The following is a 17,214-nucleotide window of genomic DNA, read 5'->3' on the forward strand; positions in this document are numbered from 1 at the left end:
AAATCATGATTCCTGCTATCCCCTCTGTTGACCTACAAAAGGTAAGAATAGAGTTTTCCATAATCCATCTTTAAAATAAGTATGGTGTCTCTGTTTAACCCTATAGTTGTGAATTTGCCTGACCTGACAGTTTTTGGATATTTAAAAATCTATCCTCCTACTCACTTTGAGCAGTTACCAATCTCTGTCTATTAACCAGTCAGGCCTATTTTCACTCTTATACTAAGAAGTGACCTACTTAGTAAGTATACAATACTTAAATCTTTATAGAAGACCTAGAAATGTGCAATCACCTAATCCATCTGTCCTTTCATTAATAGGTTATCAAAGTGGCAAGGATATTCAACCACTGCTAATTAGGCCGGTTTGCAATTTATTTTGCTTTTGGTCTAAGAAATACAAAAGACTGTGCTGGTGTGGTGTTCAGCATGACAGTGGGACTGAGCAGGTAAGCTGATGTTTGAGCTTCTGAAAAACACACATGAGCTCACAAGGATTCCCTTGTTGCCCAATTAAACCATCTACAAAAGTGGGTGTGAGAAAGGAAGGCAATGAATATTACAATCTGAATCTAGTTTCAGCTTCAGTTAACCTCAGCTGATTAGCTTTTGAGCATATAAATATGTTGACAGGTAAATGTACCTTTGGGGTGAATTGTTGGCATTGCAAGTAGTTAGTTTCCAAAAGTCCTTTTACCCATTCTGAGGGTGAATTCTAGGAAAAATATAAAAATGAACAGAAGAAAAGGAATAAAACAGGGGGCACAATCTAGTATCATGGTGAAAAGCATAGACTTTAGAGTCAGCCCTGGATGTAATCCTGGTTCCATGTCTTACTTGCCTTGGGTAAATTGTTTAACCTCTTTCAACCTCAGTTTATATCTGAAAACTGGGAGGAGAGCATACAGTGCCATCTGGACACAAACATCTCTAGCTCCATGAAGTGTAAATATAGAGTCAGATTGACTGGAAGAACTTCTTAGAGAAGCAGCAGGATGCCCAACTCCCCTTATCCCACTGAGAATTGTTTAGACTAGAGACACCATCCAAGTGTCATTAAGCTCTTATCAGCCAAAGGCCACCAGCAACAGCCTGTGGTCAGACCAAATCTAACTTATTGACTTGATGCAGCCCAGGGGGTGGGTGGGGGTCACTCCAGGGAAAGCAGGCAATGCCACCCTTAACAAGAGGGATGCTGGGCACATTTTTTGTAAGGTGTGGGTTCCCACTGTAAGATTCTGACAGGAGTCTAAGTTGGAATGAAAAAAAAAGCTGTCTAGTGTCCATTTGGTAAGAGAGTAATAATCCCTCAGAGTTATTACAGCATTTGACAACAGCTGGACCTTGGGAGATGTAACGTTTCCTGTTAAGTTTGCAAATGGTCTTATCTATGTCAATCGTCTCTGCCTCATTAAGTGTAAGAGTGTATATTTTTTTTCTTAGTTATGGGTTATTGACTTTCTTTCAGTCCCACACATTTCATACTTTCAGTACTCTAGAAGACAGACTCTTTACCTATATCACATCACCAAAGTGGTCAGTTGTTCTCCTTCCCCAAAACACCATATTAATATGGATGTGAAGTAAAACTGAGTTTAATAATTACTGAAGAAAGGAGAGCACCGTCTTGAGAGGAATTCAGAATGCGAAGGCACTCTATTTTGCTGAGAAAGCAGCTGATCAAGCAGTTCATTGTTTGGTAAATGGGTTTGGAGGAAGTTCTAGAAGGAAATAATCAAGCTATTTACTGATTTGCGACTTATATTCCCGGGCAAGAATTTTCTGGAATGAATGATAAATCCTGTTGATACAGGCAGCTTCTGTTCTCAAGGCTGAGCTGAGAGTGGGAGAGAATACTTAGTATGTCATTATTGGGTTCCTTTCCTGAAGGATGACATTAGGCAACCTCTGGGGGAGTCTGCATGTAGGTCCCACTGCTGTGATCAAGAGGCCTTGCTGTTCATGAAGGAAGGGCAGCACCACTGTCTGAGACATAGGTTTGCTTCTCCTAAGGAGATAACGCTACTACCTTACAGGGCTACTATACTAACAGAGATATACAATATACATTTCATCACACAACACAAGATATATTGCGAACATTCACTAGATTGTTCTTTCTGTTTTCATTATCATTAGAGATAGTACCTATATGAATTGAATCATCATCATAGTTATGAATTAAGAAATGTATTGCTTTCCTATTTATATAACATTTGACTTGATATCATATCATTTGATCATATTATATCATTTGGGGGTGGTGCTGAGCAAGATTCACTGAGAGTGATTTGGAATACATTAAGACTAACTCTTTAATATGTGTTGTGGTTTTTTTTTTCCATTTTCTTCAGGAAAACCTTGAGAATGGCAGTTCCTGGAAACAAGGGGCTGAATCTGTCTTACAGAATGGACTCAGGCAAGAAGACCTGGTCAATATTCCAGGCCATGATCCCAAGGACAAAAGCTACAACAATATGGCACTAGAGAAGATTACTCATTTCTAACGCATGCGAGTGTAGCACACACACACACACACACAACACACACACACACACACACATACACACACACACAGATACACACAGACCGTGTACTATGTGCCTATTGGTTAGCAGATTTGTGTAGTTGCCACTGCTAGAAGACAGGGATGTCTCATATCTATTTATACTTATTTATAACTACAAATAAAATGACTGTTTCCAGCATATTCCCAGGATATTCTTTGGAAGACCCCAACGTTCACATGAGAAGAAACAGCCAAACCTTAAGTGTACTGGCAAACTTCCTTCTGGGTTGAATTAGGACTGGATTTTACCACAGTGAAAAGAATCAGTCCCTTTGCTTTATGTCATATTAAACTTCAGGGTTTTTGTTTGTTTGGTTTGGTTTTTGATGGTTCTCTAAGAATCAAGTATCTTGGAGTTTACAGGCAGAATGTGGAAGGGGGTATGCATATTAAATGCTTCTCCATCACTGCTGATGAAAGGGAAGAATGCCATCTACCCCAGCCCCCATTACTCACATATATGTAGGCACATTTCACATCACCCCACACTGCAGTTACAGTTGGAACACTTAAATGCCATCAACCCCCTCAACCCACACCCCCATACCTTTAAGTCTTCTTCCAGTCATCCCTGCTACTACAGCTGTCCTGACCAAGCCTTATAAATAATTTTGCTCAGTACAGGAGAGGGACTGGTATATCTGGTGAGTGCCACAATCATAACTAAACACACTGCTCCCTTTGGGCTCTTGATGTAGTATTTCTTTCTTTCCATCACCTTACAAGGGAAAAATGATTGTGCTCAACAAAAGTCTGGAGTCTTTCCCAGGGCTGGGTAAAGAGGAAAAAGGCATGTCCTATGTAGGAGGCTGTTAGGATGGCATCTGGCAGAGAATCTTGCAAGTAGCTTAGTAGCCCACAGATTTCACTAGTCATGGGGTCTTCTTTGGAGCAAAATACCTCATCCACAGGTATTATATTCTACTTAGCTCTTCTACACCAGCTCAACATGTTCCACCAGGCTAAGGTGAGAGAAATAAAGATCTATACAGTTGAATTCACAAAAATTATTTTTTAAGTTCTAGAGTAACAGGAAACAATTGAACAATAGTTAACAAATGGAAAGGCAGTGCAAGCTTTTTGGATGAAGTGAAAAAATGAAATCCTTAAAAAGTAAAAAAGAACCAGTGCTCCAGGGGCTAGACCAGAGGAAAGACAGTAGGAAACGAGCCAACATCTCAGCGTCAGGTCCATTAGGGCAGGTGTCAGATATTTAGTTTGGTGGCCAGGTGAGATCAAAAGGTCTAGAAATAATATATCAGCAAAATAAAAAGAAATGGTCCAAATGGGCAAGGATAAGAAGTCCCAAAGGCTATGTTGTTTAAAAGTAACCCAGGAGGAGAAAACCTTAAAAAAAGCATAAGATAGGGGGAAAAATTATGTAACCAGTATTTGTTATTAGGGAGAGAATATAGAAAAAAATCAGTGGTAAAAAATATGCAAAGGAACTAAAGAACAATTGGAATTTATAAGCCACATCCCAGTGCTTTTCTTCTCTCCCTCCACTCAATAGAAGAGGAGAATACAGGGAGAAAACGAGAGAATTGGGCTGTGGTTTACAAGTGATATGAGAAAAAATACATTTGGAAAAGGAAGGAAAGAAGTAATAAGTAAAAAATACATTTGGAAAAATATCTGAAAATGAGAAGGAGCAGAATTTCTAGAAACACTTTTTCTAGTCCAGCAAGGTAATGAAGGTATTGATCTAAGCATTTGTAGATTGAAAGGTGCAATTGTTTTCTAAACAATTTAGTAGTTAGGACATTCCTATGAATTAGAGCCTCAAAAATATATTGGGTGAACATTGAAAATTTGGCCAAACCTCATTGGTTTAGTAAATATCTTATGATTGGGAATGGAAACAACCACTCTGAGGATGAGAATTTCATAAACAGCAGCCATTGGATATGTGGCTTTTTCTCCCCCCAGAGGAATGCTTTACTGATAAATTACCCCTTATTTACTTTAAGGAAAAGATAAATCCGTTACTATCCCTGCATCCTGCCTTCTCACCACTTCCCTGTCAGAGATTCTAACGCTGGAGGAAGAACACAGAGTGGTGTTCTTTCCAGGCAAGAGCATGAACCATTGTCCCCGAGGCGTGTCTGAACTGATCAGCAGACAGGCATCAGAGAGCACATAGAAGTCTGCTAAAGCAGACATTTTGAGCTGACAGCTGCCCCCCTCCCCAGGAAGTGCATAGGTGCCTGCACGCAGGTGTGGTCTCTGCTGCTAAGAACCAGTAAGGCATGGAGCTGCTTCTCCAGACACACCACTCAAGGCACTGGGTGAGAGGCTGCTGGGGCATATGTGTGTGTGTGTGTGTGTGTGTGTGTGTGTATTATACAGATATATATCAAATAATACATTTCAAGATTTTGGACTTTCACTTGAAATTGTACAAAAACAAACTGTACTAAATAGTTCTTTATTTTACTCACAAATTTTACTCAGAAATTATTCCACAGATATCACTAGGTCAGCATTTTTCCCAGAAGGTTTTTTGGGACACTTTTTCTTTTCTTAGTCACTGATTCTCTTACCTGGAGTGTTATCAAGGCATAAAATGACTTACAAATGGAAGATATCATCATCATCATCATCATTATAAAAATGGCTCTGTCGTCTTTCATTATGACAACATTCTGAGAGCTTGGAGAGTTCAGTATAAGGATCCCTCCTAATTCTTCCTATTTGAACAAACATGGAAAAATCTAAGGCTTCAGGTAGAGACCAGATGGGAGTTCAAGAGAAAAACCATCTTCCACAGTGTCCAGGAACCACATTTGTTGTGTGGCTAAACAGAAACTGTGAAGTAAGTGCAGCCAATAGACTTGACTACTTTCTTGCACCTCTCCTACTCTTACTCCTCCTTAGGAATATCAGCTCAGACTTGTGTCAAGGTTGCTGGTGTGGTATAAGGTCTGTTCAGTGCCAAGTTAAATCCGGGCCATGGAAATGCGCTGAACTTGTGGCCATTTTTGCCACAGAATGACCAGGGATATTCTCAGTAAATGGAGCTATGAATGATGAGTTCTAAGATGGCCTAAAATGTGCCAAACTTAATGCTGGTCTCTTTCTTTTAAACTCAATCACAAATATTAGTAAAAATGAAATGGAATGACTTCAGTGTTCTCTTCCATTCATGCTGATGAATTCATTTTGGTCACTGATATTCTCTTTGGTACCATTTGGAGCAAGAAGTACAGCTTATTTTTTTTTTTTAATCTTTATTTATTTTGTGTGGGAGAGAGAGAGAGAGATAGAGAGTGAGCAGGGGAGGGGCAGAGAGAGAGAGAGAGGGAGACCGAGAATTCCAAGCAGGATCTGCACTATCAGCACAGAGCCCGATGCATGGCTCCATCCTACAAATAAACCCTGAGATCATGACCTGAGCCGAAATCAAGAAGTGGATGCTTAACCGTCTCAGTCAAGCAGGTGCCCTAAGAAATACAGCTTATTGATGAAGGTGACAGATTGGACTTAGCTTAGGTTTAGATGTAAGTTTTGACATAAATTGTCTCAGCAGTCTTGGCCAAGACTTTTTAGAGTTTAGTTTCTTATAAATTAAAAGGAGCAAAAATTGTCCCTACGTAATAGGGTTGTTGTGAAGATTTATAGAGGTAAGTCATATGAGCTAGCATGGTGACTGGCCCCCACAAAACATTCAATACTTGTTAGTCTGCAGTATATAAAGAAAGTGATATTACAGTATTCATTTTAAGTTAAATCGGTTCACTGTTTCTCTTTAGAATTTTCAAGATACTGGCTTAGTATGTGAATTACTGAAGTGGTTTAAGAATTAGAAAGAACAAGGTAACCATAAACTATAAACTAAAAGTCATGCCATTAATTTCCAAACAGTAGCCTTTGAATGGCAATTTTAAATAAAGTATGATTTCTAAGGGTCCTAAATTCTTGAAAAAAAGAAAAAAAACCCCACTGTTATAAAGATAGATAAGTTTATTACTGAAAATGCAATATTCATATATATGATTTGTTAAGTATTACCAATGTAACACTTATACGTAAACGGCATCTCAAGCCACGTGTATGACTCAGTGCACAGTTTATAACTGTGATTCTTCCAACAACGGCAGAAGGGGCGAGGGCTTTTCCGTTGCTTAATTCAAATAATATTCCATGAACATAAATTTCATTCCTTTGTGATTTTATAGGGTTCTAGCATTTCATTCTAAAGAGAAAAAGAAATAAGCCACACACCAGGGGACTTGCAAACAATATTTCAAATCTTTATGGTATTACAATCTTACTTAAACATTATTACAAAGATCAGATCAGTAAATAGAAAAAAAAAAGTAGAGCAATCTCCTTTTAAATTGTTCTTAGAAATAAGTTGTTTTAAAATGCTACAGACATTTTAGCTCTCTATGTATACATTTGTATATTCAGAAATTTCATGTGCTCAATCTCAGTATTGTAAGGTAGCTGGGTATACTGTAAAGTTACCTCTTTTATCTAACATTAATAACCTTGAAGTATAATCTATTTCCAAACAACTAAAATTTAACTGATATTACCAATGATATTAAAAGGAAACAAAATTTTAATCAAGTGTAATTCATAATTGATAATCATCTAATGGGTTATTTTAATTTGTAATTCTTGGAAAGAGTTAATGCTGTTATTTCCATTCCAATCTCCTGACCATACCAATCTAGATTTGCAAATGCCTGTGTGAGTAACAAGCACTCATAAGCCCCCTTTTCTATTATTGCACTCCTGGTGTTTGAAATATCGGCTATATTCAGAAGACAGAGTTAAATATACAAATATTTGGCTATTTAATCAGAACATGGCCCTTACTTGGGGTGTGAGAAGATATTGGTGCCTCTCTCATTATACTCTCATGACAAATTAGAAAAATAATCCTACTCTATCATGGAAATGTTAGTTGTTAATATTTCTGTATATTAGTGGGAAATTTAAAATTATTTTTTTTCTATTTTCAAATTTTGTGTGTCTTTTTTCATACAGCTATGAAATACTTCTAAATTTAGTGCTGTATTTATACAACTACTCAATTTAAGTAAAATGTCTGTAGAATGAGTATAGATATATAAGATACATAACTATTTTAATTATTTGTTTTTAAAAGTAAGTTCAGATTGAAGTGTATTTAAATGATCAATGTGAATATTTTCTACAGGGTTAGGAGTGGGATGCAAATAGTTATCCACTCGAAAATCTTTTATATAAACCTAATAGATTAAGGCAGGTCTACCAAGTCACAAAGTAATCATACATCAAAATAAGATTTGACATACTATATTAACATGACTTCTTTTACATATTTTGGATAATATCTATAATATTTGGGCTGCCCAAAGGCCTGGGGACACACACACACACACACACAAACACACACACTGTCTCAGAAGTAACCATGAGAAGGATTTTATGACTTAATATAATAGGTTACTATAAATTAAGAAAACCAATATATAATGGTGATGTCTTTTATAGACTTTGGCTTTTTTGTCCTTAGGAATTCCCAGAAACAACCATTCATCTGTTTTTAAAAAATGTTAAAGCAATTGTGTATATACAGATGTTCTGAACATCCAGTTCCTCATTACAGAATCTGCTTTGACATATTTAAAAGCTAAAAAATAATTTCACGTAGTATACTGATTCAATGCCCTAATGTAACTGCCATGTAAGAAAATAAATGAGCAATTCACAAATTGCTTATTTGTAACAGCGTAAGACAGTCAGCAGAATTTGTAGAGCCAATGTCATTGACTGATTTGGAATCTACATAATAAAGGTTTATGTACCTTTCAAGAATGGTAACCTGAAAAATGGAGTCAATCTATTTCAAAGGAGCAAATCTTCCTTAAATTGGCATTACAACTTCTTACGAGAGTTTAGAAGGAATCTTTAATGATCCTTCGTAATTAATAATCCACGTAAGAATAAAAATGGTTGGAGAAACCACTGTCTCTTCCCCAAACTTCCTAGATGAAAAACACAATATTGATGCCAATAGCCACACATCTTAGAAAGATAAAATTGGATATATTTTTAAGTGCATTTTTAATCTTCAGCTTTGAAAACTGAGACTTTTATTCTTTGGCTAGACTTGTCACTGAAATCTAAGCTTACCATATTTAGCTTTGTAATCTTAAAATAGATAAAGAAAAAAAATAATGGGAAAAAACTTCATTTCTTCTGAATTTTACAGAATGGATGAAACTGTGGTTGTTTTTCAGTCAGAAAGAAGTCAGGGTATGTGCACAGAAAAAGCTGAAATAAGACCTGCAAAGCAGGCACTTTTGCTTAGGTAGGAAAGTCTCTACATCCCCTCAACCATACCCCAAACATTGCTTCCACAATTATCTTTGCCATCAGATTTTTCTGGCCACTCAATCCCCCTATTCTCAATGAAAAGTGGGGAAAGTCTGGCTCATACTATTTGTTAGAAAGATTAGATTTAGCCTGATGTGGGGGCACCTGGCTGGCTGAGTCAGTAGAGGGCGTGGCTCTTGATCTCAGGGTTGTGAGTTCAAGCCTCATGTAAGGCATAGAGATTATTTAAAAAAATAATCATTTAAAAAATAAATTAGGCCGACTATATTCACCTGGTAATGTTGAGTGGCATGGACACTGACAAAATAATTATAAAGCATTTGAGGCAGTGTGAATACCACATGGGGTTAGCCATCCATATATATAACAGTTATATTTTGTGGGGACCATTTAATAGGTATCATTAAATTTTGTTTTTCAACTAATAATTTAGGAAGTTTTCCCTCCTGAAAAACGGAAAGCAGAGAAACTGCTTTTTCCACACACAGAGAGAATTAAGATGGAAATAAATATTCTGAGGAAGTCAATATAGGCATATGTCTGGAAATTTGCCCCCTTCTTTCTTAAAGAAAGATGTAACACAGCATCCACACAGTTTACTCTCTCGTGTACTCAAGACTCACTTGGAGCCAGCTGGATGTAGAACCAGTTTTATTTAGGGAGAATCCTGCTGGGGCACAAAGTGGGATCATCATATAAAACAGTGAGATTCGATGGATAAGCTGCTTCTCCCTGAGAGTAGATTTTGATTATACAAGAAATTGGATTTTATCCTAAATATGAGTCTCTTTTTTTATCAACGTATCTGCTTTCATTTTCCTTTCCTGAAAAAAAAGATGCCTTAATGTGGATGTTGCTAGAACATAGTGGCTATAATACTTGTGTTTTCTAGAAAGAAAACCATCAAATGTGGTTGTGGATGTAGTTTTTCAGATGAATCCAGATGGCATTGAAGACATCACCATTGCAAATGCATACATCTTAGGTAGTAGGAACCTCGTTTGACCAATGATTCTAGCTAAAGCTAAATCAATCTTCCAGTTAGACAACTCTTGGCACATTTCAATTTGAATAGCAATGCCTGTAGAGAAATTCACACATTTCTATCAAAAGCCGGGTTTTTTAGGCCATTCCTAAAACGTTCTCTCCTAAGTGACTGAAAATACCAGAAAGAATAAGATGATGACTTATTCTCTGGATGAAATCTACAATTATTCCTAAAACCTGTTATAATATAGTGATTTGGGGGAAAATGTAGTGGAAATACCTTATGACCATAGTAGGACTGAGCTGGGCATATCTCAGAGAGTAAGTATGCATACGTGCACCCCCCCCCCCCGACACACACACATAAACACACACACAAGCACACACACCATACCCTGGGCCTATGTTTACCTGCCTCCAACTGACAAACTTATCAGCTCAACCATATTAGTTATACAACTCTTCAGGCAACCTAAATTTTCAATTTTGAGCATCAAGTTGAGAGAACATGGGCAATTTGGTAGCCTATTGTTGCCAGTTGGCTACACTGTCCCTGTATGTCCTCCTTTCTTGGCATGAACTTTATCTGTGCTAAAATTCCTATCCTAAGGAGATTTTGATGGTGATTGGTGGAGTCAGCCCAAGTGTGAAAAAAAGAAAATGCTTCTGTGTGAAAAACATTTACTGCTTTCATAAGAACAAATCAACCTTCCTCTCCCCTCTGTTTCTAGAACAAAGCATTATTAGAATCAGTACGGGATTCCATCTGTACTTTTCATGTGCAAATGCCTTGATGATGACAATGAGCTTATCAGAGAACAAATAGCCAAAACTTTTTAAGAGTGTAACAAGGGCTTGCAAGAATAGGAAACTATTGCCTTCAGAGCTAAAGAATGAGCAATCCCTTCTCCCCAAACACACTCCAACTTATAGTGAAAAAACAAGCAGGATTAAATTGAACATGCAAATTATAGGAAAAATACCGTATCACACAATTTATTGAGTGAAAGAGGTTCCTTTCCATTCCGTTCTAAAACAGATTGTGCTAACAGCCATTCTGGAAGAAAGTGCAGCGTTCAGAAGTTGTATTTCATCATGCAGTCACTCAGCAGCATTTTATCGAAAAGTGCGTGCACAGACTCAGACAACTGCAAACTATTTCAGCTATAGTCTCGATAAATTTTTCACACACTGGACTGGGAAAGTGCTTCAGCTTTGAACAACTTGTCAAGGCAGACTGCATGCACATATATGTTAGTCATTTGCTTGAAAAGACAACGATTTAGAATATGAAAATAGATAAGCAGCATTCATGTAATACAGAATTCCTGAGAATAGTGTGTGCTATATAAATCTTTGTGAAATAATTTGTATTCCTATGAAAACCATGATATAAAACATGTCTCTCAACGAAAGCAGAGTGACTTAAAACTCACATACTGTGAGGGGCTGTCAATATTTTGCTGTCAACAACCATAAAAGCATAGCTAGTTTCTACTGCATTGTATCACAAAAGGAGGATTTCAGGTAACTTTTTCGGTGATTCTCTCATTTTCTATTCGTCTCGAAAATTACCAAAGGCAGCAATGCCTAAATCAATGTATTATAACTTTTTATTGAAAATGCCTTTCTCTTTTCATTTTCTTTCTCTCTAGGCAATCAATACGATTTTAAACACTGATGGTGGTAGTATAAAAATAACTCAGAAAGAGCAGAAAGAATTCTCAAGGGCATGACTACCACTATTCTTTGCTCTACAGTAAGACAAATATTTTTGTCTTGTGTCCCTAATTTGGGAAAGACATAAGTGTCAGGTTCATTTATGTCTTCAATAGGCATACAGAACATTTATCCTCAGGCATGGTATACATTCAACTAACAAAATAAAAGGAAATGCTGCAGATACTACAAACATGGAGGAGTTTAAAACTCCTTTGTGCAGTTAGTGGAACTAGTTGTTACGATTAGCAGGTGGCAGAAACAGAACCCCCGAGGAATCTGAATGTAAGAGTCCTTGGCAATAAGGGCTTGGGAGGGAAGTTTAGAGTCTGGGGTCCTTCCTTTTGCCCAGAATCAGAGGGCAAGTGGGGAAGTGTTCATTTTTGACAAGAACAAACCAACGAACAACTATAATCTGTCAGCTTTTTCCTGGAATAAAAGAAGAAAAAGTAAAAAAAAAAAAACCCAAAAAACAAAAAAACATTTTCAGGGTTAGAATGATAGCAAATAGTTTTCCAGTAAGAGAAACTTTATAATTTTCTTACTAGAGATACTCTAGCATATATACAAAGCAGCTTTATTTCCATTGTCTTTAATCTGGTCTTTATACATTTTGGAAACAACCGTGCTTTATTTGGAAAGCAATCAGAAAAAACTGGAAAATTTTATTGGGAAAAAATTGGAAAATTTTTAATTGGAAAAAACCCCTAATTGGACAAATAATAATCACACAATACATATATATGACTATATATATGTATATAAATGTGTGAGTATGTAATTCGTCACCCCATTCCCAGGGGAGGAAGACTGAGATCTGTTTTGATTTTTTTCGCAAGGAAAGGTGTCTTGATTTCTCCCACACATTCCCTTACTTCAACTCTCCTCTTTCTTCCCCACCTGCTCCCAGAGCTTACACCTCCGCCAGACTTTTGTTACTTGAGGTTTCATCATTCCCATTGCATCTGTCTGTGAACAATAACACTCACAGAGTTGACACCGAAATAGCAACTCCACAACAAAGCAAAACCATGTCTGTCATTGTTGATTTGATCTTAGTTTTAGAGAGTTTTCAAAAATCAACCAAATCAATCTATCAAAGAAACAGTAACAGAAAACTCCCTTTACTGATGAAAAGGAAATAAAAAATACATGTGTGTGTATTTACAAATAATATAAATTTATATTCATGCATTGTTTTCATTAGCTCATGAACAAAAGTGCACATTGTTAGAAAAGCTTAACGTGTTGCAAAGCATCTGGCTTCTGATTTCCTGAATAAATAAGTCACGATGGCATACCATGTAACTGATCTCAGAGCTGCACAAAATGTAACTTGCATTACATATTGCCAAGGTGCAAAAATACAAGGAAAACCAACATATTTACAGCATTTCAAGTTATTCTGTTATTCTGTGAGAGTTGTTATAATAAACTAGGGAGGAAAAAATTAAACATACTATAAAACAGCCCTCCACGGTAAAATATGGATGAGTGGTATTCTAAATGATATGAGAATAAACACCCATATTTTATAAGTATGTGGCTCTACTGAAATTTAATTTAAAAAAAAGGCAGTGAAACTTGTTCTGTCAGTGATACAACACATTTGAATGTAGCAACATTTGAATGTAGCCAATGCAATAGAGTATGTTTCAGTGAATGATATTCTTTTTAGAATCTTAGATTTTTGGTTTGACTAATAAAGGTGTGCAACTCTTCGACTGCATAGTCAATGTAAAGCAGCATAAATTCCTTGTAGCACAGATCCATAAACTCAGAAAAAAAATTCCCCAAACTTATAAGCTGAAGGGACATGGAATTCTGGCAGCAAAGGCAATAACTGATGTAAGTCATTTCTTATAAGTATCTCAACTCACCTAAGTTTCCAAAGTCAGATTAGTATGTGACTGAAGAGCAGGTGATACTGTAAGCATGCCTGGCTTATGAACGTTTACATGGAAAACTGTTGCTAGAAACCTCACCATCACCCTTCCTATCACAATGCAGCTGACGGAAGGTAGAGGTCTCCAAACACACAACTCCCTGAGGCTGGTTCTGAGAATTAGATCCCGGCTTCCTGCAATGTCAATCTAACCATTTAGATGTCATGAGTCATTTTTTTTTTCTTCCCTAGAAGCCTGGATATTCCAAATCTCAGAGATGGCTGTGATGCATTTCCAAGTAACATATCATATGTATGGTTTGCCAGGTATGCCTTCCTCCTGGATCCCCCCTAGAATTTAAGGTTGCTATCATTCCCACCATTAGTACTGCCCTTCAGGTATTAACTAAGGCCATTCATGGTGAACAGGATGACCACTTTTTCTCCGTTGTTGTTGCAAATGTTCTAGTTCAGCCTCATACATCATCTCTTGGACCAAGTACTTCTCCCGTCGTATTCGGTCATACAGGTTCTTTGGTACATCCGGAATCAGGTATGCGATGAATGACTTGATCCCAAAAACAAGGTGCTGCAAATTTAAGAGGAGAAAGTACACTTATCAATGATTCTGGAATGCCAATTATAGAACAGATTGTGAACAATGTTGCATTTGCCTTACAATCAAGCATCAGAACTCAGAGTGTACTATCTAGAATATTAATATTTTCAGAAATTATATTGGTGGGTGCCTGGGTGCTACAGTCGGTTAAACATCCAACTCTTGATTTCGGCTCAGGTCATGATCTCACAGTTTGTGAGTTCCAGCCCCGCATCAGGCTCTGCACTGACAGGGCAGAACCTACTTGCGATTCTGTCTCTCCTTCTCTCTTCCCCTCCCCTACTTGTGCTGGTACACACACACACACACACACACACACACACTCTCTCTCTCTCTCTCTCAAAATAAGTAAACCTAAAAAATTTTAAAGAAATTATATTGGAACAACTATACTGTTGCCTTCCATCACATAAGTATCAGGAGAAAAGAGAATTCTTTCCTCTTTTAGGTGCCACATGTTAAAAATCACTTTATAAACACTGAATGAATCTTAAGTTCACATCTATAAAATCCTTATATACTATGCAATCCTATTATAACATGCATTGATATATAGAGATGAGAAAGATCACATCCAGGAAAACTCAGGTCTGATAGATCATAATCACATTGTATAAGCCACATAGAAAACAGTCTGCCCATGACTGCATTCTGTGAGACTGTGGACTCAATCTCCAGAACATGCATTTCATAGATTTTCTACTCTAGTAAGTTCAAATATTGTAAAATATTTTGTCTCTATTACATAATTCCTTTATGATAAACATGTATTAATTTTTAAAAATAGACTGCCAAAAGTATTGTATATAAAAAAGACAGGACCAAAAACCAAAAGGTAATAAGCCTGTGGTCCAAAGTTCAGAGGCTGAATGAAACTGCCTATGTCTGAACCATCCTCTGACCCTTATTAGCTGTGTAACCTTTTGCAAATCACCTACGCTCTCTGTGTCTAATCTCTAAAATGGTGACAGGAATGCTATCCCTTAATGGTTATTATGAGGATTAAATGAGCAGATATATGTGAAGGGCTTAAAGAAGGGCTTGGTGCAATAGAAGCACCACTTAAATATCATCTCCTATTATAATAACTGCATCCTTTTTCTTTTCCCATGGAGAAGAGTAGACCTTTCAGTTGCTCAGAAAAGAAAATCTGATACTGATAGAGTTAGGATGATGTGTGGAAAAAAAGAATTTACCTACAGGACTTTGTGACAACCTTCTCGTTATGTGGAAAAGAGGAATTCAAGGTACTTTTAACTGGGTTTACGTCAGTGCCTCAGGAAATTGCACTGCACAGTAGGTCACAGTAAAGCCTGTCGTATTCACCATAGAAAAGTAGATCGGGAGTTTCTTTCCTGATCATATATTTGGTATGCACATAAATATCCAGCAATGGGTCTCAAAAGTATAGAAATAAAAATCAAAAACATTTGTTATAATTTAAAACAGTGAAGAATATGCTCCGAGTCCTATACAATGGTGATAAATGAAGCTATAAACGGATTCACATAGAGAGAATGATTCAGTATTTTAAAAAATCTATTTTTTAAAAGGCTAAAGTTTACCATTTATCAAAGCAGCCTTGTAACCAGTTACAGATGATAATTTTCTTAAACTGACAGAGTGTATCTTAAACAAAAAACCTGCAGCAAATATATTTTTAAAAAATCTGAAGTATTTCCATTAAATTTAGAAACAAGATACAATTGCTCACACCATTGCTATTCAATATCTTACTGAAATTTCCAGCAACACAGTAAGGAAAGCAGGAGAAATGGGCATAAACCTCACAAGTGAAGAGACAAAGCTGTCCTTATTTGCGACTTGTATTATCACTTGAAAAGGCTATCCAACAGATTTAACAGACAGAAGGTTAGAACCAATGAAAGACTTAAACAAGGAACATTGCACATGTTAGAAAAGACCATTAGAATTCCAACAGAAATCAATCAAATCATAATGGAGGCTAAGACAGTGTTTATAACAGCAATAAAAATATCTACAAAGTTTCTGGAAATAAAAAGGAATGAACAAGCAAGAGAATATTTTAAGACTCTATTAGAATGGTTTGAATAAATTTCATGTTGATTAATGAATCAGCACAGATTTTGTAAATAAGTCAACATGTGTTTTCTATAAATGCAATTCTAACCATAATCCTTGCATGATATTTGAGGGACCTGAAAAATGGCTTCTGAAATGTATATAAATGATGGATAACTCTAAAGAGCTAGGGCAATTTTTAAAAATAAAAGCAAACTTGGGGCGCCTGGGTGGCTCAATATGTTGGGCGTCCAACTTCAGCTCAGGTCATAATCTCTCAGTCCATTAATTTGAGCCCCACTTCGGACTCTGTGCTGACAGCTCAGAGCCTGGAGCCTGCTTCAGATTCTGTTCCCTCTCTCTCTGCCCCTCCCCTGCTTGTACTTTGTCTCTCAAAAAAAAAAAAAAAAAAAAAAAAAAAAAAGCAAACTTGGCAGGGGTAGGAAGTGGCTGGCTTTATCAGATATGAAGATATATTCCAAAGCCAGGGCATTTAAATAGTGTGATAAGGAACAGGAATAGACAAATGGAGTAATGAAATCAGAACATTGTGGCCGGGGACACACCTACTATAGGAAATTGGATTATTACAGAGGTGGATTTACAAATCAATGGTTAAATAATATATTATTTAATAAACAGCAGTATAAAAATTATATTGAATGAGAAAAATAAGCTTTTCCCTTAGTCTCTATAAAATGTCCAGATATCTTTAACACATGTGATAGGTAAGATTATATAATTAATAGTAAAATACGTAGTAGAATATATTTTTGAGCTGGAGATAAGACAATTTCCTAAGTAAACTACACACAAAAAAAGCAAAAACGTTAAAAGGAAAACCATGAAGGACCTGATGACATCAAAATTAAACATTACTTGTTTATAGATAAAATTAATAGGTTATGGACAAGAAAAAGATATCTTGTATATTTATAACTGGTGAAGACTAATATGTAGAACACGTAAGAAAATCTTGAAATTTGGCAACAAACTAGAAATTCAGCCAAAAATAGATCAAGGTTATAAATTCACAAAAAAGGAAACCAAAATGGTTTTG

The 17,214-nt window shown here is 36.5% G+C and overlaps 2 protein-coding genes across 4 annotated transcripts in view; one reads left to right on the forward strand and one right to left on the reverse strand.

Moving 5' to 3' along the window:
* SLC5A12 (solute carrier family 5 member 12) overlaps positions 1 to 2,878 on the forward strand; it is a 47,984-nt gene extending 45,106 nt beyond the window's left edge. Inside the window, exons 14-15 of the mRNA XM_019456564.2 lie at positions 321 to 448; positions 2,354 to 2,878. Coding sequence (XP_019312109.2) covers positions 321 to 448; positions 2,354 to 2,506 — 281 coding nt within the window. The 3' untranslated portion in view covers positions 2,507 to 2,878. The remainder of the gene's footprint in view (positions 1 to 320; positions 449 to 2,353) is intronic.
* Positions 2,879 to 13,231: 10,353 nt separating this feature from the next.
* The window catches only part of ANO3 (anoctamin 3), a 415,128-nt gene continuing 411,145 nt past the window's right edge, over positions 13,232 to 17,214 (reverse strand). For all 3 annotated transcript variants that reach the window (XM_019456559.2, XM_019456561.2, XM_053899881.1), the window contains one exon: positions 13,232 to 14,081. In XM_019456559.2, the coding sequence (XP_019312104.1) occupies positions 13,899 to 14,081 (183 nt within the window). In that variant the 3' untranslated portion in view covers positions 13,232 to 13,898. The remainder of the gene's footprint in view (positions 14,082 to 17,214) is intronic.

Source organism: Panthera pardus, unplaced genomic scaffold (assembly GCF_024362965.1).
Source record: "Panthera pardus isolate Hobbes unplaced genomic scaffold, ASM2436296v1 HiC_scaffold_12, whole genome shotgun sequence".
NCBI classification, from domain to species: domain Eukaryota; kingdom Metazoa; phylum Chordata; class Mammalia; order Carnivora; family Felidae; genus Panthera; species Panthera pardus.